Source organism: Rattus norvegicus, chromosome 13 (assembly GCF_021556685.1).
Source record: "Rattus norvegicus strain SHRSP/BbbUtx chromosome 13, alternate assembly SHRSP_T2T, whole genome shotgun sequence".
In the NCBI taxonomy this organism is placed as follows: domain Eukaryota; kingdom Metazoa; phylum Chordata; class Mammalia; order Rodentia; family Muridae; genus Rattus; species Rattus norvegicus.
Window position 1 is genome coordinate 39,383,865 of NC_141546.1, and position 24,406 is coordinate 39,408,270.

At 37.7% G+C, this 24,406-nt stretch overlaps 1 protein-coding gene across 2 annotated transcripts in view; it reads right to left on the bottom strand.

Annotated features, from left to right (window-relative positions):
- Actr3 (actin related protein 3) overlaps window positions 1–24,406 on the bottom strand; it is a 42,144-nt gene that overhangs the window by 16,987 nt on the left and 751 nt on the right. For both annotated transcript variants that reach the window (XM_087581741.1, NM_031068.1), the window contains 4 exon segments: window positions 10,045–10,100; window positions 8,032–8,156; window positions 3,237–3,347; window positions 1,048–1,143 (listed from right to left, as the gene is read on the bottom strand). In XM_087581741.1, coding sequence (XP_087437867.1) covers window positions 1,048–1,143; window positions 3,237–3,347; window positions 8,032–8,156; window positions 10,045–10,100 — 388 coding nt within the window.

Genomic DNA, 24,406 nt, shown 5'->3' on the forward strand with positions numbered 1-24,406 from the left:
GTGACACAAACATGTATGTAACAAGCACACCAATACCTTCTCCAAACTTAAATACCACTACCCAGACTACCACAAACTACCAAGCTCTACTCTTCATGAGCCAGCAAGCATTACTCTTAAAAATTCAAACTCAAAAGTTTCTGAATGCTATCTGCACTTAGCACCGTCCATATACGAGTACTTAACTAAAAAGGCCACATGCACTTCCAGACAGCCTGAGTTATCTAGAAAACCAGTAACACACAACACCATTTTTCCTACCAAGAATCTCATCAAGGCTAATACAAAACAATTCTTTCCAGGGGGTGGGGGGGTGGGGATGGGGGTAACTTTTATAAACTGAATTATCATTTTTTAAAAAAGGTAATTTCTTAAAATCAAAATATATGAGTAGTAACTAAAAACAAATGATCAAACTAACTTTGCCCACTTACAATGTAATACTGAAAGGAACCAAAAGGTATTTAGTTCACCATCCTCCATTAAAAACCAAAAACAAACAAACAAATCTCCCAACAATCATTTGGCTTCAGACTCCTGAGATTGAGGCCATGGCTCCTCACTCTATTTTAACAATAACAACAAAAACATCATTTTAATAATACAATGACTGTTTATCACCACACAGTATTTTTTAAAGGTTTTACAATGAACAGTTTCACATAATGTTAGAAGAAAAAAGAGAAAAATTTTGAGATTTCATTTTGAAATATACTTTTTTGGTAAATCCTGTTTTGTGATCATTTTCTACAAAATAATAAACAATTAGATCCCAAACTAGAATATGCATATATTAATATACTGGGCTACAGAAATCTTATTGACTACTGCACACCAAAGAAAGGAGCAGATATAAGCAAGTGAATGAGAAGCACTGAGGAAGTCAGGCCAAGCACAGCACTACTGTGTCTAAATTTTCACTTTAAGAAAGCGTGGTATGATTTGAATTATGGTAAAGGTTTCTGGGAAAAGATATGCACGGTTCAGGAGAAAATTAATCCTGGATGAAATGTTCACGTCAAGCTTAAATAAGCATAAGTCACTTACCTGCACAGCAATGTACAGGCCTGGAACATTGAAGGACTCAAACATTATCTCAGCAGTATATTCCCTGTTTTCTGGAGTATTCAGTGGAGGTTCAGTCTATTGAATGAATGATATTTTACATAGACAATATTAAATCATTTCAAACTTTATAGGTAATTTCTAAAGGAGAAGTAATCTATAAAATAATTTATAAGGCACTAAATTTATAGGTAGAGAGAGACACAAAGACTATAGGAAAACTGTACAGAGTAGAAACAGACCAACACATATATGAAAGTAACATGTTCTCAGTGTCTGTATGCTCCTTCTCTTTTTGTTTTTTGTTCCCTGTTTGTTTTGTCCCATGCTGGCTTGTTTATGTCTTTAGATGCTTGTTTGTATTCTAATGAGATAGAAACAAAAGGGTATGGATTTACGTGGGAAAGTCGGGAAGATCTGCGAGGCAGTGGGGAAGGGGAACTGTAATCAGAACATATTATAATTTTATTTTCAATTAAAAAACTGAAGTGTTCAATATCATTACAAGTCACCAGGAAAAGGCAAATTAGGACCAAATCAAGAGCCATAATGACTAAAATTAAAAAAGATTAACTGGCTAGAATGCAGGTGCAATTCAATTAAAATGTTGGGTGAAGAGTCACCCTAGGCCACAGCTCTATACCAGTTAAGTGTCTGCCCTACAACAGAGCAAGTCCACAAACGGGATGAAATTAATTGTCTACAAGGACAAGAATGTTCAAAGAGACAGACTGCATGACGTAAGTTTTACTATAGCACATCTTGTATGAATTCATCTGTGTAAAACCAACTATAGGCAAGATTAATCTCATTTGTTAAGAAAAGTTAAAATAGAATGAAACACTGGTTGCCTCTAAAGAATGAGAAGCATAAATTAACTAGAAAAGGTATTGATAATGTGTTATTTAAACATCTACAACTATCAAAACTAAAGGGGGGCCAATCACCTAATTCTGAAAAACTACTTCAGAGGGACACATCTATATCATTCAGTCCATTACGTATGGTCTGTGGCTGTTCTCACTCTACAGTGGAGCTGGACGGCTGTAACAGAACTCGCTAAACTCTCATTTGGCTTATTCAGTATCCATCTGGCCATCAGTTCACCTGTCTGTCTGTCTAGCTAGCTAAACTATCTATCAGATCTACCTACCTATTACCTACCTACCTACCTACCAGTCTCTGGCCCTTTTTCTTTTGTCACATCTGATCAAAATCCACAGATGATTTAGCTTTGTCATTTTTATAAAAACTTTATATGAAAAAGAATATAAACCAATAATGAACTATTCGATGATGGACATACTAAGTGTTTAAGCATGAATTGATTCTCATCTGTACATAGCTTATTTTGATGTGATTCAAAACCAAAATGCATTAACAGATGGATAAACCAATGCATGTCAAAACTGTTATGCTAAATGTACTTATACTGAAATGTTAATTATTACACTTAGGTTGTAGGCATATAGGTGTCCACAGTGATGCTCTTTTCACTTTACAGTCCAGCTACAAATAGTATTCACAAAGTACCACAATGAAACACTGAACCCTAGACTAGCAAAACTCATACTCAAGTAAAAAAGAAGACACAAAGGCAGCCATTGTGTATTGTGAGAAGATAAAGGGGAACGAAACGCTCACTTATTCTACTAGGAAGTTAGCAGCTCTCATCAAATAGTTTTTAAAAACAAATAAGAGAAGCTGCTTCCCACAGAGATGCTCTGTCTCACTAGGCACAGGCTCAGAAGCAAGAGAGCTAAACAACTGTGGATGTGAGCCTCAGGAACTGAGCTGAAACAAAACTTTCTTCCCTCACAGTATTTTGTCAGCTACAAAACAATTATTTACAGGTGATCGCTTAATGATTACATATTAATTATCAAAAGCATCTACATGATTTTTAGTGTTTGGCCACACTGCTATTTGTACCTGCAGCCAGATAGTCTAAAAAATGACACAGTTTTACATAACAAAGTCTTTCAGACAAAACAACTTAAATGATAAAGTATGCTTGCTAATTATACCAGAAATAGTAAAATGTTCTTAGAAGGCTAACCCAGCATTTGGGAAAGTAAGGGAGAATGATCCTGAGTTTAAAGCCATCCTGAGCTTACAAAATCCCATCTAGAAGAAGGGAGAGTCCCCAATAAATCATAATGTGTACTTACCAAAAGAAAGTAATGATCTTCAGGTTCTGCCCTTAAATATTTAAAAATCACTTGCTCCATAAACCTTTCCATTAAGTCCCAGTCTTCAACTATACCATGGCGGATTGGCCACTATTAAAACAAAATTCACAAATTAAGTCTTATTAATGTCAAAAAATTGAAACCAGAGATACAAAACCAGACTTTTAGCTCATTAGTAGATACTAGAAATAGATGTATTTCTTTATGTGTGATAACACAAGGTCATCCTGAGACTATACATGCTTAAGTAGAAATATACATAGAGAAATGAAATTATTTTTACAATGTACATTGAGGTGGTTGAGACATAAGATGAATACGTCAAAAATGTTGACTTTATCCTAATTTCCTTAATCTCTAATTATTAGTTCATTAGCTGATATCCGCTGTGTATCTAACATACAATACACACTTGGTATCTGGATATAGTGGCACACACTCACTGTTTTAGCTACTGAGGAGCCCGAAGCAAGGCTGCTTGAGCTCCCAACTTTGAGAATACTCTAGGCAACAGAGAAATGTCACCTAAAAATAATAATAGTAGCAAATCAGTAAATAAAAAAAATTGTTAAACATGCAATATTTAATGCTAGAATAATAATTAAGGATTTAGGATTTAATTTAGAAGGCTATATAGGTTTGTGTTGAATTGGGGAATCCTAGGTTATTAGTAAATCCACAAGTATGTCTGTGAGGGTTAAAACTCACAAGGATACACAGGATACACACCAAACCATGTGCTAGCATACATCTAATTTTCAACATCAGTGTATAGTGCATTCCTTCATGACAATGTTTCTTTGAAAAACTGGGTTGCCAATTTGGGTTGTTGCTATGTAAAAACCAAACACTGTACACACGAACATCCAAATCCACTTTTAAAGCAAGAAAAAAAAAAAAAAAGTAGCAATGTCTAATCCATTCCACTGTTAACAGCTGTATCAGGCAAAGCATATCAATAGGAATTGTTAAAAGAAGTAATTCCCTTCAAGTTTCAAAGTTGCCTTTTTCCTGTGGCTACTGTGGTGCCTGAACCATGCTAGCTAACTACTTAATAAACACCTATCACACACATTCTTTTTCAAACTCTAGCTGTCACTGTGAAAATGTTACTGAAATTTTTAAAAAGGCACCAAGAAAGCTCCCGAATCTCTGTGACAAATACCCTTTCACACACTCAATCCGTAAGCAGCAATGACTGGATGGATAGCTTATCCAGTGTTGTCCTCAACACCTTTGGCTGCAGTACATGCAGTAGAAGGCATGTGTGGTGGTGTGAACAGACTTGACCTATGGGAAGTGGCACTACTGGGACATGTGGACTTTTTGGAATAGGTGTAGCCTTGTTGGATGATGTGTGTTAGATATGAGGGGCTTTGAGGGTTCCTAGTGCTCAAGCTCCACCCACTGTGAAATCCAAGCCTCCTCCTGGTTTCCTTCAGCTCAAGATACAGAACTTTCAGCTCTTCCAGCACCATGTCTGCCTGCAGGCTGCCGTGCCTTCCACCATGATGATAATGAACTGAACTTCTGAAACTGTACACCAGTTACATGTTTGTCTTTATAAGGGTTGCCTTGCTCATGGAATTTCTTCACAACAAGAGAAACCCAACCTAAGACACTTCACCTTGTCTAGGCCATCTACACTAGCCACTCTGCTCATGTGACACTCCATAGAGTTGATTCTGTCAATGTTCTAACCACACCAATCTCAGCTTTCCCTAGAAACCCTTCCCATAGGCAGCAGGTAATGCCTTGTATGTTTCACAGACAAAGAAGAATTTCAAGAGAGAAATTGAATCTACTTCACCAAATCTGTAAACTTCTACTACAATGTTAGCAATACTCCCTGTATTTCTGTATACATGGTTATTTCTCTCTGTGTTATGTACATGTGAGTGCAGGTGCCTGAGAGTTCAGAAAAAAAAAAGTATCTTAACCCCTGGAGCTGGAGTGCCAGGTGGTTATGAGCGGAGGGCCCTATGAAAAAACCCACCGAACCTTTTCTCTAGCTCCCACCCCATCCAATTTGTCTTCTAGAATGCACTCCTACAACTTTCTCCAAGACCATGTTATATGCCCCTTTCAGTTTTCTAAGCAATATTTAGCATTAAATGTCTCTCCCATCTTACTTCTGCATCTTACCTTTTTATCTCTCCCTCCACAAGTCATAGCCTAACCTCAAGAAATAGTATTCCATCTGCCAGTCTTTCCTGATCTACCATTCACAAAGCTACATTCATCCAGCTCCACTGTATTTCTAAAATGGTACCTCTGCAGACATCTTATTGGATAGTTCATGCTGTGTACCTCTCTGTATCTCTCCACTCAAGTCTAATTAGTACACTTCCCAGGCTTTTCTCCTGCTGTAGACTCCCCTAGGTGACATCGCTCACTGTCCAAAGTAACTGATCCCTCCCCTTCTCTCTACCTTACCCATCTTGTTTCTGAGCTCCAAAGCCTGCACATTATTTTGTCTCAAAACATGTGAGCTGCCTCACAGGTACTTCAAATACACTACATAGTCTCAAAAAATAAACTTTAAACTTTAGCATACTTCTGACTCAGACTTTTAGATTTCTGTACCAACAATAAAAAAGCAAGAAATGGTGGATCATGGCAAATGTACAATAAAAGTGCAATCAAGAGATGAGAATATAGGAAATTTAATAGACTGCTGATTTTCCCCCATAAGTAAATAACCAAGAAATAAGAATAAAATACAAACACAGAAAAAGAAGTTATAGGGCAGAAGACTCATGAGACTTAACTACTAAATCCAGGGGAAGGTCCTTATTTTAACCATGACCCAAACATTTACCAATTAGGAAACATTCAAGAGAAATGTACTAAACTCTGACTAAAACCACAAAATACTGTTAACGGGCCAAGTACTTTTAAGTGAATGACTAGAAAGTAATTAGGAATGGAATAGCAAAGTAAGGTCAGTTACAAGTTTGTTAACTGCCAAAGCTGAGTGACAGGCATGTGTGGGGTCAATTTATTTTTCCTCTAATTTTACTGATTTATTGTTGTTTTGAGACAAAGTCTCACTATGCAGCTCTGACTGGCCTGGTACTTGCTATATATACTAGGATAGCCTCAGACTCACAAAGATGATGCCTCTGCTTCTGCCTCCCAAGGGCTGGGATTAAAGGTATGCACACCACACCCAGCCCTTTACTTTTAGCTTTGAATTTTTCTATAACATTTTAATGTACACATGTGAATAAACACACACGTACCTACATGCCTTTCAACTCTCTTTATCCCTACTAGATTTACCTTAGTCCAGCAGTTAGCCTATGAATCATGAACCCTTTGGGGGTTGAGTATCAGATATCCTGCATATCAGGTCTTTATATTACAATTCATAATTGCAGCAACAAAATATATGGTTGGGGATCATCACAACATGAGGAACTATTTTAAAGGGTCTTAGCATTAAGAAGGTTGAGAACTTCTGCCTTGGCCCAAGTCACGAACATTCCTTGCCATCATCATTGTCTTAGAAACATACATGCCTCCCTCAATTAATTTCTCTTCACGATTTGAGCACTACAACAATTTCTTTATATCTTTCCTCTAAATAAGGTCCACAATAATCATGAACTATTAATAGCTCCATTGCATAGATAAATAGACTGCTAAATCCCCAACTAGACTAACTAAAGTACAGAAAGTTAAGTCATTGAATACCATAAAGCTAGAAAGAAATACAGCCAAAATTCAAGGTCAAACAGAACGTATTAACACTGTTGATCCAGTATATCCATGGATGTTACCTGTGTGTGGACTGGCTCTCATGATGCCCCTGGACTTCAGGCATATAAGCTATGCTGCTCCCTGTCTTCCTCATAAGCCTTCTTATGACTGGTTTCTGCCTAATGACTATCTGCACATCTTACCTAACTCCAGACTCAGCTCAATAATTTATCCTTCAAGAACTGCTAAATCCCCAACTAGACGTTATAACAACTTCTGTAGCACACACCTACAACATCCTATCCTGCTTTTTTTCCCTTTTACTCACTTCATAATATATCCCTGGGAGAGAAGTTGTTTCTTACTACTTTCTTTTCAGCACAAAGCAAAACCCTAATGTTGTATTTTTTACATATAGTAGGGTATAGTTATTCATTTAACATTACAAAGGAAGAAAAGCACGAAGGAGGAAATGAATGATTGGAAGTGTTTACCTCCCAAGAAGGCTAGAGTAGTTAGCTATGAACAAAGACACAGGAAGATGTGTTACAAGATTTGCTCTTACCTGGTACAATCAGCCGCATACATTCTCTAAGCTACACAATGAAGACTACTTGCTTTACTGTGTAAGTTCTATAGCAATGAAGGGATAGACAGAAGGGGAGGAAAGAGGAAGAACAATATTCCCACGTGACTTAGAAGAAATGAATATCTGATCAATGAAGAAATCTTTCTAGATGTAGCTATGTGGAGAAAGAAAACTCAATCCCTACTGAGATCCCTGAGAGGCAATGGGCATGGAAAAGTAAATCCACCCACTTCAATATGTTAAAGCTGAAAGGAAGAGGAGAGCAGAGCCAGATGGTTTTAATCCTGGCTTTAAGCTTCTTTAATCCTAGCACTCAAGAGGCAGAAGCAGGCAAATCTCTGAGTTCAAGACCAGCCTGGTCTACAGTCAGTTACAGGTGAAAATTTTAAAACAAGAAACAGAAAACTCGTCTGGAGAGAGCAACAAAGCCACAAGAGTGAGACAGGCCGGCAGCTGACTGGAACCCTCTTAGAAACATACCTTTGTTGCATATGTGGGCTTTTCTATTGCTTCATCACCAATGAAGAAGTCTAGGTCATCCACGCCTTTCATCACCCTCCTCTGGGCTTGATCACCCACTTTTGCAGACTCTTTAATGGCAATACCTTTGAAGTAAGTTAATTAGACATTTTAAATTTTCATCTCTTCAAATCAAACAACTTTTAACTTGCTTTCTTCAACTGTAAAATGTTGCTAAAAACAACAAATAAGCATGATCCAGAATACTTAAAACTGTTAACTAGGGAACAAAAGCTGTAAGAAACTGGCCTTTCGTACATCAGCACCTCAGCTTCATCTCAGAGGCAAGTCCTCAAGTATAAACCACAAAAAGGTATTACTATGGGACTGTTTCAGCTCTATTTCCAAAAACTATTAAATCCATTTTGATTCTAATTATGTGGATGTATATGTGTTACTAGGGTCTCACGCATTCAGGTATATACTTCCACCAAGCTATATACCTAGCCCTTATAGACTTTTTACTTTTGAGACACAACCTACTAAGTTATCCAGCCAGTCTTAAACTTGAAACCTGCCCCCTTCAGCTTCACAAACAATAAGAACTGCAGTCCTTTGCTACCAACCCTTCGCTTAGCTCTGAATCCTGTATGGCCAGAATGATGGCTCAGTGGGTAAAAGTACGTGTTTCAGAAATCTCATGACCTAAGGTCGACATAAGACCTGTAAGAAATGTATTCTGACCTCTACATGCATGTTATGACAACTATGCAACCATACTCAACATACAAACAATAAGTTAAAAATAGAATTCTAATCTTATAAAGTCAATATAAAACTTGGTGGACAGTCAAGAAATTAAAGATGAATAACATTAACCAATAAAAGAAGAAAACCTACAAAAAGAACTTTTAAAAACAAGCTTTCTTTGCATCTTTATTTATTTTTATCCAATGGAGATCTACTAAATTTTAATCTTAAATACGAGAAGTAATCCCTTTAAAGAATTTCAGAATTCTGTGTCATTTCCCAGAGGTAAAATCTATTATGTACTTTTCAGAACTAGAGATGACTTGGTGATTGAGAGAGCTTACAGTTCACCCAGAAAACCCACATTTAGTTCTCAGCACACTCATTAATTCACAACTGCCATAACTCCAGCTCTAGGGGACTGGATACTCTCCTGTGTCTCATACACACATATGGTGCCCGTATATACACACATGACACTCACATACACACATGAATAAAAATAAAAACATTGTTTTAAAAGAAACCCTGCCATGTAGTCTAATTAGGTTTTAATTTTGTAAGTTCAACTCTTCACTCATAATCATGCAAACAGCTTTCAGATGATGGAAATCAAAAATACAAAAATAATGCTGAGGGTACTATACATCTTTACTAATAAAAATACCTCTAACAACCTAAATCTACTAAAACTGTTACAATCAGCAGAAGGTTAACAGAAGCAGAAAAGAACAAAAGTTTCCCAAGACAATGTTACAAGCATAGTAGCTTATATCAGAGAGCAGTGAGGCTGCTGAGTTAAGGACCACTGGCTCTTCACTGTCAAATATTGGTGTCTGCACCAACTGTCTATAGGACAGGTCTTGCAAACAGTAACGGCATCCTCCCGCCAAAGGATGGTCACCTTAGCTGAATTACAGGTACTAGAGTTGTGCTACTTAATAACCAGTTACAGATACACACAGACACACAGACACACAGACACACACACACACACACACACACACACACACACACACACACAGGGGTAGCAGCAAAATCCTCAAACAGAGACTATTTAATTATCAATTCACTACTGGGTTTTGTTTTGTTTTCCTTATAGAGATACTTAGCAGATTTGGTAAAGACCTGAAATTTAAGAGTTGGAAATAAGGTTCCATTTATAGGCAATCATGTTTCTAAATGCCTGATTCTGATATAAAAGCATGCTTAATGACTTATTTCACTTTGATAATGAGGAAGACATTTAGATTAGTTCAATCACGGAGTAAAAGAAATACTTACATGATGGGATGATAAACTGTGGTTCTGTATTTCCAGCATATCCTAGTTTTGTATATCTGCAAAATAAAAATTTCATAAAATTTCACTAACCTCAATATGTATTCTGCAATTTTTGTTAAAAAGTGAGAGTTCATTGTACATACATATTCAAAAGTTTAGTTCATTCAGCATCTCTGCCTTGAAAACTATCAAAATCACTTCCTGGGCAATGGTGGTGCATACCTTTAATCCTAGCACTTGAGAGGCAGAGGCAGGCTGATCTCTTGTGAGTTTGAGGTCAACCTGACTACAAAACGAGTTGCAGGAAGGACAGGGCTCTAACACAGAGAAACTATCAAAATCAAATATGTCTGTAGTTCTGTTTCTTTCTGCTGTATTGTGGACCAAACTATGGGGTTCTGCACAAGATAGGCAAGTGCTCTATTACTAAGCTATAAACTCAAATGCCCACAGCTTTAAAAAAAAATGTACATTTTGTATGTATGAATGCATGTATGTATGCATAGGTGTTCACCATAATGCAGGTATGGAAGTCAGGGGATAACCTGGGTCTCTTTTCTACCATGTAGGTTCCAAAGACTGAACACAGATCATGATGCTTGACAGCATACTCTCCCTTTGTAAGTTTACTCATTTACTGTGTGTACACAAGCCACAGCATGTGGAGGTCAGAGAATAACCTTCAGAGATAAGCTCACTCTCTTTCACTATAGGGATTCAGAGACAGAAGTCTACAGGTAGTCAGGTTTGGCAGCAAGCACCTATACTCACTGAGCCATCCCACCCACCACTACCACTTCAATCAACTAATAATAGGGGACTATTACTGTATGTGTGAAGCAATACAGGAAAACCTTCTCTATAACATTATTTGTAATGGCAAGAGACTGGAAATGTCCAAAGGGAAACTAGCAAAATACACTCAGTTTACACTGTGGCTATTATGCCCCTTTATGAACCGACTGGAACACTACAGATATACTGGGGTAGCTGAACAAAGCAAGGTACAGAACAATAAGCAAAGTGTGCTATATCTACATAAAAATGAAATAATTGAAAATTATGAATAAATGAAAAAAATACATTTGATAATCTAGACACAAAATATTTCTAAAATGTATGACATAAGTAATTTTTGGTTGCATCTACAGGAGGAAAACAAGTAGGATACAGAGGTGAGATGATTTTATTAAATTATATGTCATTTCATATCACTTAAGTGTTATACTATTAAAGTGATTTTTAATGTTTTGATCCGATATTCACCTATAAAAATAAAAACTATTAAAATATTAATAAAAATTATAATAATTAGAAACTGTAATGAAACTTTGACAATATGCTAAGAGCTACTTATAAAATAGATGTGCGCACTGTTAATGACAAGTAAGCATTAGAGAGCCAGTCACAACTTGTATTATTCTATATGCAAACTTACTAAATTTGCTGTGACATCACTAGACTCTGATAATATCTGCAGAAAACTTTTCAAATGTGAAAAAAAGCACTTCTTTTGGGATGGTCAGTCCCAAAACAAGGTTTTAAAAAATTGAGTATGCCAAACACATTCAACCAGTAAATATTAGGAGAAACACAGACTGTCCAAAATATGATTTTGCTCTGTCACCTAAACCTTCCAATATTTCCCACTGACTATGCCTGTTTTGTTTGAAGGAAAACTCTCAAACACGATACTGCTCCTTTAATGTGATGCCTAAGAACGCCCCCTCCCCAACCCCCAACCCCAAGCTGCTCTGATGCTGTGTTAGTCTGGAGCCATAGAACTGCTGACAGCCTCTGAAAGCTCATCTAATCTCATGCTACTAGCCTCTGTTAACCCTGCTCTGACTACATCTGATGACTGCCCTCCAGCCCAGAACAACCGCTACACCCTGTTCATCTTGCAAAATGCAGGTTGTGTACCAACTGCCTCTGGCTGAAAACTTCCACAACCTCTCCAGACAACCAACTGCCTCTATATTCTTAATTTCTGACTGTAGAAAAAGTTAACTGGGCTCTCACAAGGGTTAAACATGATAGCAGGGTAAAGTCTTTATTTACCATGGTATCTGACACAGCACACACAAGTACCCGAGCCAATTCTACTTTCCACATATTCTCTCCAACCTGTCCACTACTTAGACCATCTTAAATCACATACATAACTTTATTACAAACTTACCATTTTATAAGCCAATTGAGACTTATATTGCAGTTTATATCTGATTCCCTTTCACAACACAGTAGTATTTTATTCTTCCAATCCAAAATGTATTACTAATGTCAAATCTTTATGTGTGGGGGGAGGGAGGCAGGTGGGGAGGGGAAGAGACTGGGGTACCACAAAACTCCCATAATAGCTGGAAGCGAACAATTCTGAACTGTCCACAGGTCTGCAAACAGTAACTGGAAGTGCTCACATACATAAAAACCCCCACAAACTGATGAACATGTTCCCCCACGGGGACCCCATCAGAAATAAGATAACAACGTTAACTTTGAACATTACCATAAGAGTCCAGGTTATTAATAAGTTGCCTAATGCAATGGTTTTCAACCTTCCTAATGCTGTGATCTTTTAACACGGTTTCTCATGCTGTACTGACTCCCAATCATAAAACTATCTTTGATGATACTCATAAGTGTAATTTCACTACTGTTATGAATAGTAATTAATATCTGATGTGCAGGATATCTGATATGCAATCCTGTGAGGGTCAGCACCCACAGAATGAGAAGAACTGCACTAATGGAAGAGGGCCAATGGTACACCTTCTCGCTGCCGGGTAAATGGAATGGAGTAGTACACCATATGACATGGAGGACTTATCTAATACAAGATAACCTCAAACTGTATGAGCCCCAAACCCTCAAACAGGATGTCCTGCTTTCAAGTCTGGAACTCCTACAAAGCAGAAGAGAATAATCTCTACAAATCACTGCCTAACCCCAAAATCTTAAAATGATAGTCTACTGCCTACAAGATAAGAGTACAAACTTGTTTCGACTTTCCTACAATTAGTCCATTGTAAAATAGTTAATAAAGTCCCCACTAAATTAAAACAAAAAATTAGGGGGCTGAAGAAATGAGTCAACAGTTAAGAGCACAGGCTGTTCTTCCAGTGACTTAGGCTTCCCAGCACCCATGTGGCAAATTACAAGCATTCCTAACTGCAGAACCAGATGATCCAACTTCTCTTTGGGACTCAGAGGGCACCAGGCTCACATGTGGTATATAGACATACACACAGACAAAATGCCCAATACACACAAACTAACTAACTAACTAACTAAATAAATAAGCAAATAAGTTTTTAAAAATTGGATCAAGGGCTGGAGAGATGGCTCAGTGGTTAAGAGCACTGACTGCTCCTTCTAGAAGTCCTGAGTTCAAATCCCACAACCATCTGAAATGAGATTTGATGCCCTCTTCTGGTGTGTCTGAAAACAGCTACAACGTACTCATTAAATAAAATAAATAAATCTTTAAAAAAAATTGGATCAGATCCTCTCATTCCTCGACCTGAACAGTATATATAATCAGCCATACATTCAGTCCTGTGTAAACTCCTCATGTGAAAAACCAGAAGACAGGCTGGAGAGATGGCTCAGTGGTTCAGAGCACTGGCTGCTCTTCCAGAGGTCCTCAGTTCAATTCCCAGCAACCACATGGTGGCTCACAACCATCTGTAATGGGATCTGATGCCCTCTTCTGGTGTGTCTGAAGACAGCTACAGCGTACTCAGATAAATAAAGTAAACAGCTCTTAGAAAGAAAGAAAGAAAGAAAGAAAGAAAGAAAGAAAGAAAGAAAGAAAGAAAGAAAGAAAGACAGACAGACAGACCAGAAGACAATCCCAAAGTGTTTAAGCCTTCAGATAAAGACTGGCCACTAGCCTTGCTTTTATGAAGTAAAGAGTACTTTTATATCTTATAACAAGGAAGAATCACCAGAAACAACCAAGGACATGTGGAAACCGGTTAGGTTTAAAAAAAAAAAAGTTTCCTATATAAAAAAAGACCACTGAAGAAACCTAACAGCTCAATGACAGTGACAGAGTCAGGAAACCTAAATGCACTCTGAAAGCAGGGTAAGAAACACTAGAGCCCAGGTGACCAAGTTATTTTATTTAAGTAGTTTGTGCATGTTTTGCTTTCAAAAGCATCTCATAACTAATAACATACTTGAAAATACCAACAGATTATAAATATGAAACCACTTAAAGGAATACGGATCACACTTTAAAATGAACTGGATAAGATGAGCTGTGATAAAAGCTAAAGAACAGCAAACACAGTAACACTCTGAACACAGCAGATGATTCAGAAGGGGCAGAGCATAAGTGGCGGTATGGGCCTGTGACCCCAGCTCTACCTACCCCCAAATCAAACATGAGAAGGCTCAGAATGAACCTCAGTGGTGTGGATTTATACAATATGAACCACACCTTGGGTTCAATCCCCAGAACTAGAGTTAGGAAGTCTAAGTGACACTCATTTTCTTTCAGCAACTTTAAAACAGACAGCACAACACAACAAACACAGGTCACAGCACATTAGAATGGAAAGTCTTCACCCCACTGAGTCTGTGAGACCGGTTTTCTAAACTTTCTTAGCAGCTGAAAGCCTATGAAAAAACTGCTTCTATCCTTACATAGCATGACACATTGTATACAATCTTAAGATATGATTATCCAGGTGGAAGTCAAAGATATCTACAGATTAATCTCAATATACCCTGCTGTTAAAAAGCTCAGCTTTAACTTGGACACTGCTTTCTCTTTATTCTATAATCAATTAAGAACTTTAGAGTAAGAATGCTATAGCTAATTCACAGAGAGCTTGCAGCAAATATTAGCTGGAAAAATAAATTACAACTGCTTAGCAAGCTTTTCTAATTCTACAACGCCAAGCTTTTTCTCTCTACCTGCTAGTAAATGTTCAACCTTACACAAAAAGCCTGGTAGAATATTGAGAGAAAATCTGAACCCTCAATGAACAGAGACAACTATTCAAGCTCCTTCAAGTTCAATTCCTGGAATCTGGGAAAACTTAGGATCAAAAGGACACAGGTGAGACAAGAACAATGGCTCACTCCTGGAAGCTTAGTATGGGGAGGCTAGAGCAGAAGGTCCTTGAATTTAAGGCCAACATGATGATCAGAACTAGTCTCAGGCTAATCTATATTAACCCAGCAAGAACCCCACCATCAAATAAAATAAAATTAAATTTAAATTAAAATAAAATAAAGAGATGCTTCTACCATTTGAAGTCTAGATCCTGATCCTACACACATCAATAATGACAGACTGTAAGATCACAAAGACAGATTTTAATCCTCTAATATCTAAGTTCAAAAGGCTCCCATAAAATTAAAAGAAACAATACACAGCACTTCACTTTCTAAGAATCAGTGAATTTTCCTTCCCAAATTACGTGTCCTCCCTAGACCTCTTTACATGCTATTATGACCTAGATCTCAATGTTTTACCCACATCTCTACCCATTCCTGGAATAATCTTTTCCAAAATTCCCAATCCATAAGGCAATACTTGTCTATCATCACAAACATCACAGGTCACAGCAGTAAAACACAAAAGGCCACAAATTTTATGCTTCTACTTTTTGTGAAATCCCAAAAGTTGACAAATCCATAAAGACAGAAAGTGAATCAGAAAGAATATGCCAAGTGTTGAGGGCAGAAGGAATGAACTGCTAGTGAGCCCAGAGTGAGGAAAATGCACCCAACTGACTGATGACTATATTACCTAGTGAACAGGCTAAAAACTACTCAGTTTTACACATCACACCTAACATGTCTGATCGCTGCCAAGAAGTTTACACTGGAGAAGAGCCTAAGTATATGATGAGTTAGCTAGCATATGGGAAGCAACTAGAACAGTGCCTGGAATACAAAAAGCACTGTATATTTACTCTTATTTTCTTATCTTTTCTGCTGTCGGGAGGAACCACTCAGGAGAATTAAGTCTTGGTAGGAAGCAAAACCTTAGTCTTGTATGGGAGGAAAGGGAAATAACTCATCACACATCAGATACAAACTCACCAATATATGCTCTAACTCCAGCTAGTCTGATCCGAACTTGGAATCCTGAGTGCAGCAAGGGCTCGGCTTAGGTCGCATGCTGTTCCCGCAGCACATCTTTGCCTGGACTCTCCTTCTTTGTTCCTGCACTCAATAATTTTTCTTTTACAGTCCCTGGAGTAATTTTGTTAATGTTACTGTATCCAAATGTCCACAGCAAAACTAAGGGATATTTCTTTTGATTCTTCTCAGTCTTCCCAACAATTTTAAAACTCATCTCCCTGTTTTAAAAGCTCAATCTTCTTTTGTTTTACAATTGGCTTTCATATTGCAATAGAACCTGAAACAAAGTGAGCAGTCCTTCACACATACTGAGAGGACAGCCACAGGATAAACGGACTCAGCTTTAAAAGACAACTTTCCAAAATCTACACAGCACATCCGACTGCCCCTTAAAGGAGTTCTAAAGTTTCAGTCTTTACTAGTTATTTGCTGTCTCCACTACCCTTTCATTATAAAGCAAAATTGCAAAGACTTTTGAACAGTAAATGTTATAACATGTCTCTATTAGAACTTCACGTGCTTTTTAGATAAAACGGCCCCAAATATGTCATGTGTTCCAGATAGTCATCTATCTAGCCCTACTACTCACTAAGCAGTTTCATTTCAACTACATTATTTCAGAGACACAGAACAAGGCCTCAGAGTCTAGGTAACTTTTCTTTTTCCAAAGAAATTAATTTTCTTAAATTCGATTATGTATCATACTGTATTTTGTATGGTCACTAGCAATAAAGGATTGATAGGGTCTCCGGCGTCCCAGGCTAGCCTTAGACTCACTATGTAACCCTCCTCCTGCCTTCCTCAGAGCTGGAGTTACAAGTGTGCTCTACCACACACTCAGTTCCCATAGATACTCACTTTCAAACTCAAACTGCAAAAATAGAGTCGTTTTCCTTTTAACATTTAACTAATAGAAATTATTTTCCTAACCGAACTATCTAAAATTAATCTGCAATTGTCAAGATGTCCATTAGATACAATATTTATTCTGAGAATACTGAAGTGATCCACACACGATTCGTCACTTAACTTGCATTGTAATCTGTCTACACATTCCATGTTCATACCTGTAGGCATAATGTCACAGTGCGCTGTGTAAAGATGACCCCTGCATAACTCAAATGCTGATTTCCCTGACCCTCTATCTTGTTGCAATCAGGACATGGCACTGTAATGCTTAGTCTAAGTATCCGCTGTTTGGAACTTTGTATAAACATTGATCCCCATTTATTCTCTGACTTGTCAATAAAAGCTGATCTGCCAATGGCTGGGCAGAAGAGTAAATGGGGCTGGACTTCTAGCAGCCAGGAGGAGAAAGGCAGGGGGAGGATGAAAGGATTCTCCAAGAGGAAGGGGAGAGACATCGCTGAATAAACACCTGAACACCTGAAGCCCAGAGAGCCAGACAAATCCTAACATGCGAGTACCTTGGGGATCGTGGCTGGGAGGTAGCCAGATTAGTTTAGAGGATCAGAACAGATTATTAACTTCCCAGTTATGCCAGTTGCCATAAAGCTTGATTAAATATAAATCTTATACTCCCAGTCTCATTCATTTGAGTTAGCCAGGGATAGAGAAAAATCAACATTAAAATGCTTTTACAATACTAGATTTAATAGTTCTAAAGATAATTATTTTCCAAGGATGGATGCTTAAGAATTCTCTTTAAAACTAGATTAAAAATTTAACCACTTACTGAATACAGTATATTCCTGAACAGTTTCTGGAAGGATTGCACCCTGGGGCTCAAACTCTAGATCAGAGGTTCTCAACACGACCCCTTTGGAGGCCAAAGGACCCTTTCACAGGGGTCACATATCAACAGCTATCTTGCATATCAGATATTTTCAATTCCTAACAATAGTAAAATTACAGAGTTATGATGAAGTAGTAACGAAGTAATTTTATGGTCAGGTCACCACCACAACAAGGGGAACTATATCAAAGAGAGGTAGCAATAGGAAAGTTGAGAACCACTGCTCTAGATCTACTCAATACCTCAGGATCTTTACCTTTAAAATGTAAATACACAAAATGTATATACGTCTGTAAGGTTTCTGAAAGAGGACTAGCAATCTCAAAAACAAACTTACAAAGGACCTTGAAAAAGCGGATTTCCACAACCCATTCAACATCTGTGGTTACCTGAATGAAGTAGAATGGTGCTAACAGGAGGTGTGGCCTTGTTGGAGGCGTTGTCACTAGGGACAGGTCTGTGGCTTCAGACCTACTAACAGGTAATGCATGCTTGCTCTCCCTACTACATAACTCCATTCAGTGCAGTGCTCAGCTCGATAATTAATTCTAAGTGAATCATTAGGTACTTCACTCAAATCTTTAAAAAAAAATTACAATTTGTCTTAGTCAGGGTTTCTATTCCTGCACAAAACATGACTAAGAGGCAAGTTGGGTAGGAAGGGGTTTATACAGCTTACACGTCCACATTGCTGTTTATCACCAAAGGAAGTCAGGACAAGAACTCACACAGGGCAGAACTTGGAAGCAGAAGCTAATCAGAGGCCATGGAAGGGTGATACTTACTGACTTGCTTCCCCTGTCTTGCTCAGCTTGCTTTTTAATCCAGAACCACCAGCCCAGGGATGGCACCACCCACAATGGGCTAGGCCCTCCACTCTTGATCATTATGCCTTAGAGCTGGATCCCAGGGAGGCATTTCCAAAAGGGAGGCTCCTCTCTGTGTGATAACTCCAGCTTGTGTCAAGTTGACACAGAAAACCATCCAAATACACAATTTCACTTAATTTATGAAAGTAACACAAAGTAAATGAATTCTTGAAGAAAAAAAAAAGCTTACAAGACACATAATAATTTCTAAACTTTAAACAAGCAAGTATTTGTTCTCTGGTTTCAACTAATACCAAAAACAAAGTTTACATTTTCACAGTTTAAAAATCAAGCCTAAATATAAGGTCTTTGTATTCTAAATCTCTCTTCTTAAAAACCCTTTATTTATACTTAACACTGTGTAGCTTGCTATAAGGTAGTAACTGAAATAAATTATCTTCTAAAAAGAAAACAAAAGCATTTAGGAAGAAAATGAAGGAATGTTCTGCATCAGCACATCTCTTGAGTGTTCAGGAACCTGGACGAAGAAGACACACAGTACACAAACTCACTGCCACTCCTCTACTGGTTTCAAAGAACTGGGATGAAAAGGCTAGTAAGCTGAAATTAAGGCATGGATCAAGAATGATTTGGGAGAAAAACTGAAACAACAACAAGTCATTAACATTTCACAAAACACCTCTTAAGAACATAAGAATGTCATCTATCATTTTTGCTCCAGTGATATTATGAAATGTCATTTTTGTGTCTTAGGATCTAAAGGCCCACATAGCTATACAACCAAATACAAAGTATATCATCACCTTTATTATAAAGAACCAAATCTATAACAGTAACATCACCTATATTACACTGCCTAACTCATGAATAGTTAAGGGCGTGGTGGGTGAGAGTGCATTTGGTAGTATTGTTAGCATTTAACTGTTTGTTCTTGCTTCTTTCTGCATAAGCCTATTATACACAGGTAGTGTCATTATAACCCTAACAAGTTCCAATAGAGTTACACACACTGAATGCTTTTATTAATTAGAGGAACTCTGTTGCAGGAAATGTTGCTAGAAGCTACATTGTAGCCATTTCACACATCTGCCTCCAGGCTAACATTTTAACCATTGTCACTTGTTGGGGAGTGGGATTTAGCACAACTGTAAAGATATTCCCCTCCTCTTAGAAAACAGGACTAAATAGAATGATGACTCACAAGCCACATGTGCTGGCTCTCTGGCTCCCATCATGACCTTCCAAAAGCTGTTTCACACTGTGTATTAAAGAAGTACTGATACTCAATCTCTCTGTTCTTTTCTCTTTGAATTCTCATTTCATTAGCTTCAGTCTACAAACTGCTACCATTTACTTCTGAATGTCTGACTTAAGGAAGCACCTGTATTTCTCATTCTTCAAGGACATACATGGCCAGCTACAGATAGCATTACAAATACAACTATTCTAATTCTACTGGTTTTTTTGTTGTGGAATTTTTTTTAACATTAATTTTAGTGTGTGCTGTCAGGCTAGGTACAAGTGCCTTCACCTACAGAACCATCTCTCTGTCTCCAAATTTAAAGATTCTTAAAATTAATTCCTAGGCAGAAGAGACTGTCCAGTAGATAGAGGCTTTTCATTCCTAGGGTCCACATGGTGGAAGAAGAAAACCTCCTTCTACTTCAAAGTTGTCCTCTGATCTCTATATTCACACCCCCAAAAATAAATGTTAAAACAAAACAAACAAACATGCAAAAACCTAACTCCTATATTATCCTAATCAATCAAGGTCACAATCTTGAAATCCTCATTCTTCTAGCTACATTCCTAATTCCAAATCCTAGCAGTACATCCTTCCATTCTCTTAGAGAAGCAAAAACCCACTCTGACTGCACCCAGAACTACAGCAGGCAGGCCAAGGTCTGTGTGAGATAAGAAAATAAGCACAAAACATGATATGATGTTCTTTTTCCTTAAAACCCTTTAATTCAAAAAATAATAAGAGGGAGCTAACTGATGATTATAATTGCAACAAACCATGATAAAAGTAAGGTAGGCAATTACAATTGCTAAATCATAAGTGAGAAAAGTAAAAGCTCCTGGACTCCAAGTGTCCAAAGCACTTCTATGTCAAAGGTCCTTCTAGCGCAGAGCTTGAATTAAGTTCTAAACACTTGACCAGTGGTTGGTCCTCCAGGCTCCAGGTTGTACCCCAGGGAAGTGGTTTAACCTGGAACTTAAGTTCCTGTCTACATAACACGAACAGCACTGCTTAAGGCGAAGAGGAAGGTGAGGAGCTGATGCACGGCACTCGCCACAGGTGTTGCACATGGCTCTCACGAAATTCTATTTCCTGAGAACTTCTAAACCTGAGTCTTTTTTTTAAAGGAACAAGGAAATAGTCTAAAAATTCAAATCTTCAGGGAAAAAAATAAACCTCAAGAAAGACAAAAAAAAAAAAATTTCACCAGTTAATTGAATCGAATTCATAGGGTAGGATTATTTTTGCAATAGTACTGTAAGCAAGAATTAAGCTGGATTAATTTCACTAACAGAGTGATGTACAGTTTTCTGAAAGGAGGCTCAAGGAACCCTACAGGCCTAAATACAGAACTAAGTTCAAGCACCAAGTCCACCAGCTACTAACTAACTAACTTTAAAAAAAAAAAAAAAAAAAAGCTGTCACAAGTTAAATAAGATAGAACAAGTTAAAATCCTGGCCATCAGGTTCACCAGTGGCCAGCCTTTCCACTCTAATCTTGAAAATAAAAATTCTAAACTGTGTTTAACAATAAACTTAAAGGTCACTAACAAAGCATGGCAGAGTCAGCATGCGATGCGTACTTCAACTGGACTTAGGACTTCGGCTTCCCAAAAGCAGCATGTCTGCTGCTCCAAACACAAGCTATCAACCAGAAGAATTGTAATGAATGTGTTATCAAGATAGTATGAATGCTCCTGCCTTCGATACTTCATAACACATTATGAAGAGAATCCAAGCAAGAATGTCAAGTTTCTCAAGTATGCCTTCATTCATCCATGGCTTCCACTGCTCTCAAACTCATCCTTGTCTTTAACTTCTAGGACCTGGCCACAGGATGTTATAAAGATCTACTTTCACCAAAGCAAACAAAATGATTTGGGCTTACAGTTGGAAGACTGCTTTAAAAAAAAAAAAAGGTAGATCTGAGAAATTCTGTAATGTATATAAATATATCCGAGGCTTGTAAACTAAGACTGTATATTAACTATTACTTAATCAGTGGAAATAAGCCACCAAAGCAGTTTCTGAGTAAAAACAAAACACATCGAGCAAAGAAAAGCCCTAATAGAAAAATGAGTGAAACAGGCAGACTGAAACTATCTTAGGATAACTTTATTACAGGAGCATTACATCCTTTTGAAGCTTTAAAACTTGCTTTTCTCGTTGGAGATGGCTCTCCAGCCTGTTTGACTGGGGTCTGAAGCAGGCCTTGTGCATGAGAATGAGGCACTTTTCCTAGCTACATTTCCAAGCCCTACATCTTTGTCTCTGAACAAGAACTTTATTCTACAATACTTGGCCAATAGGGACCAAAAAGGTATGTTGACCTGGTGATACAGATATGAAGGAAGTATTTCTTTCTTAATTCCTTAAGTATTTGAAAAATACTTCATGACCTCAACCTAGGTGGTGATGATGAATTATGCTGTAGGATTCTTAATTTAAAGTTCTAGAATTAAATCTCATGTGTCCTAACATTTACAGCTTGTAAGCCTGCCATCAAGTTTAACACACTACCACTTTTTGCCTAAATTCTTTAATGAAATGGGATGGACAACCTATAAATGGTCCACTTACTCTAGAAGAGTAATTGTGGAGACCTAAGAGGTGAGTGCATTGACTGGGGGAGGAGGGTGTACAAATTAAAGGGGTACATTTTGCATTTGGGAAACAGTTATTTCAGATGTAAAACTCCCTGCTAGTCATTTTTGGACATGCTATTTATCTTGGGCGCTGAGAAAGGACTTTTCTAATAAAGCTCAAGGTGAGAGTCTCTAAACTGCTGTCTAGTAGAGCCAACTGGTGGGATTGGCAGGGGAGAGGATGACACACCCAAAACCTTCAGAAGCAAAATAAAGAAAACTACAAATTGGGAAATTCAGACTGTGAGCAAAGGTAAAAACACTGAATAGAGAAAGTGACTTTAATCAGTTTCACCCATATCATAAATGAATATACAGCTAACCTCTCTTTGTAAGGTGAGATCAATATACAATATAGCAATGTAATGGTTTAGTAATTGAGATATTAGACAGAAATAGCCTAGGTATAAGTTGTATCACTTCTCCTGGTCACTCCAAATGTGTTTTTAATTCAAGGTTGCCCTTTCAGAAAAAAAGGTCACTTAAGGACAGCTAAGTTCAATGAGATACCAATTACTACTTATTCAAAAATAACCAAAACTGCATTTCAAAAGAGGAAAATAAATACATAAAAAGATTAAAGACGCATCCTCCTTAAGCTGCTACGGCATTATTTATACAGTGATCAATGACTATGTGGCTTTACTGACAGTGATTTCTAAAGCATGAAGCACTACATAGCACTATCTGTCACTTCAATAAAATACACTTGAAAAATCCTATTCACGCTAGCCAATTCTAATTTTTAAAATCCCTCTAACATCCAAGTACTCATCAATTAAACTACGAAAAGATAAACTTAAATATACATATATAAACACTTCAAGAGGGTGAGACCGGATTGAAAAAATCTAACTTTAATACGATGTCAACTAAGAAAATACATAGAAATTCCAAGGCTAAACTAGTGTTTTCCAAGAAATAAAAAATTAAGTGTTTTGTTGTTTCCGGCTGCCTAACAATTACATGTAAAGGCAGAGAGTTAAGATGGGAGGGATTTATACAAACTAACTAATGTCGTGGAAGAGGCATCCTTTAAATAACTGTGGTAGGGTGAATAAGAGGAAAAAGGTTGGCAACTGTCCTCAAAACCACTTATGTGTTTGGGGGATTCGAGATCAGACAGGCCTCTTCCTCCACCAAGTATTGCAACGTACAGCGTAAAAAATGTAGTCGTCTCTCTAGGTCACCACACAGAGCAAGTTCTAACTCTTGACTAGGTTCATTAATACAAACCTACAACTTTAAAAGTCACTTTAGCCAACCACACTACTATCAGAAACAATTGCTTTAATCAAACACATTCCTTTCTATCTCCTTTCAGCTTTCAAGACACAGTCACAAACCAAACTGAATGTTTAGGTTCCAGGGTGCGTCCCTTCTCCTCCCCATTATCTCCCTCCATGGACACAAGAACATTTTTTTTAGTTCAAACACACTGATACCTAGCACTCATAATCTACTCTTTATGCAACCTGCTTAATTTTGAAAGTTCTAATAAGACGTGTTAACGTTGGAGACGAAAAACTACCTTATAAGGCTATAAAAGACGGAAAGCAGGAAGCGGCTTTGACAAAACTAAGGAAGTTGCAGCGCGCTTGCTCACTAAGGGACTTTTTTTGAGGCAAGAGCAATAACCCCATGAGATCCTCCTCGCTGGAACTGACTTGGTTCAATGGGTAGTGGGAGATGGCTAAGAATGGGTGTGGGCGGAAAAGAGGCGGCGCGTGGGTCCTCTGCAAAAGCCCCCATTCTAGCTTCCCATTTTCACAGCCCGGTTCTC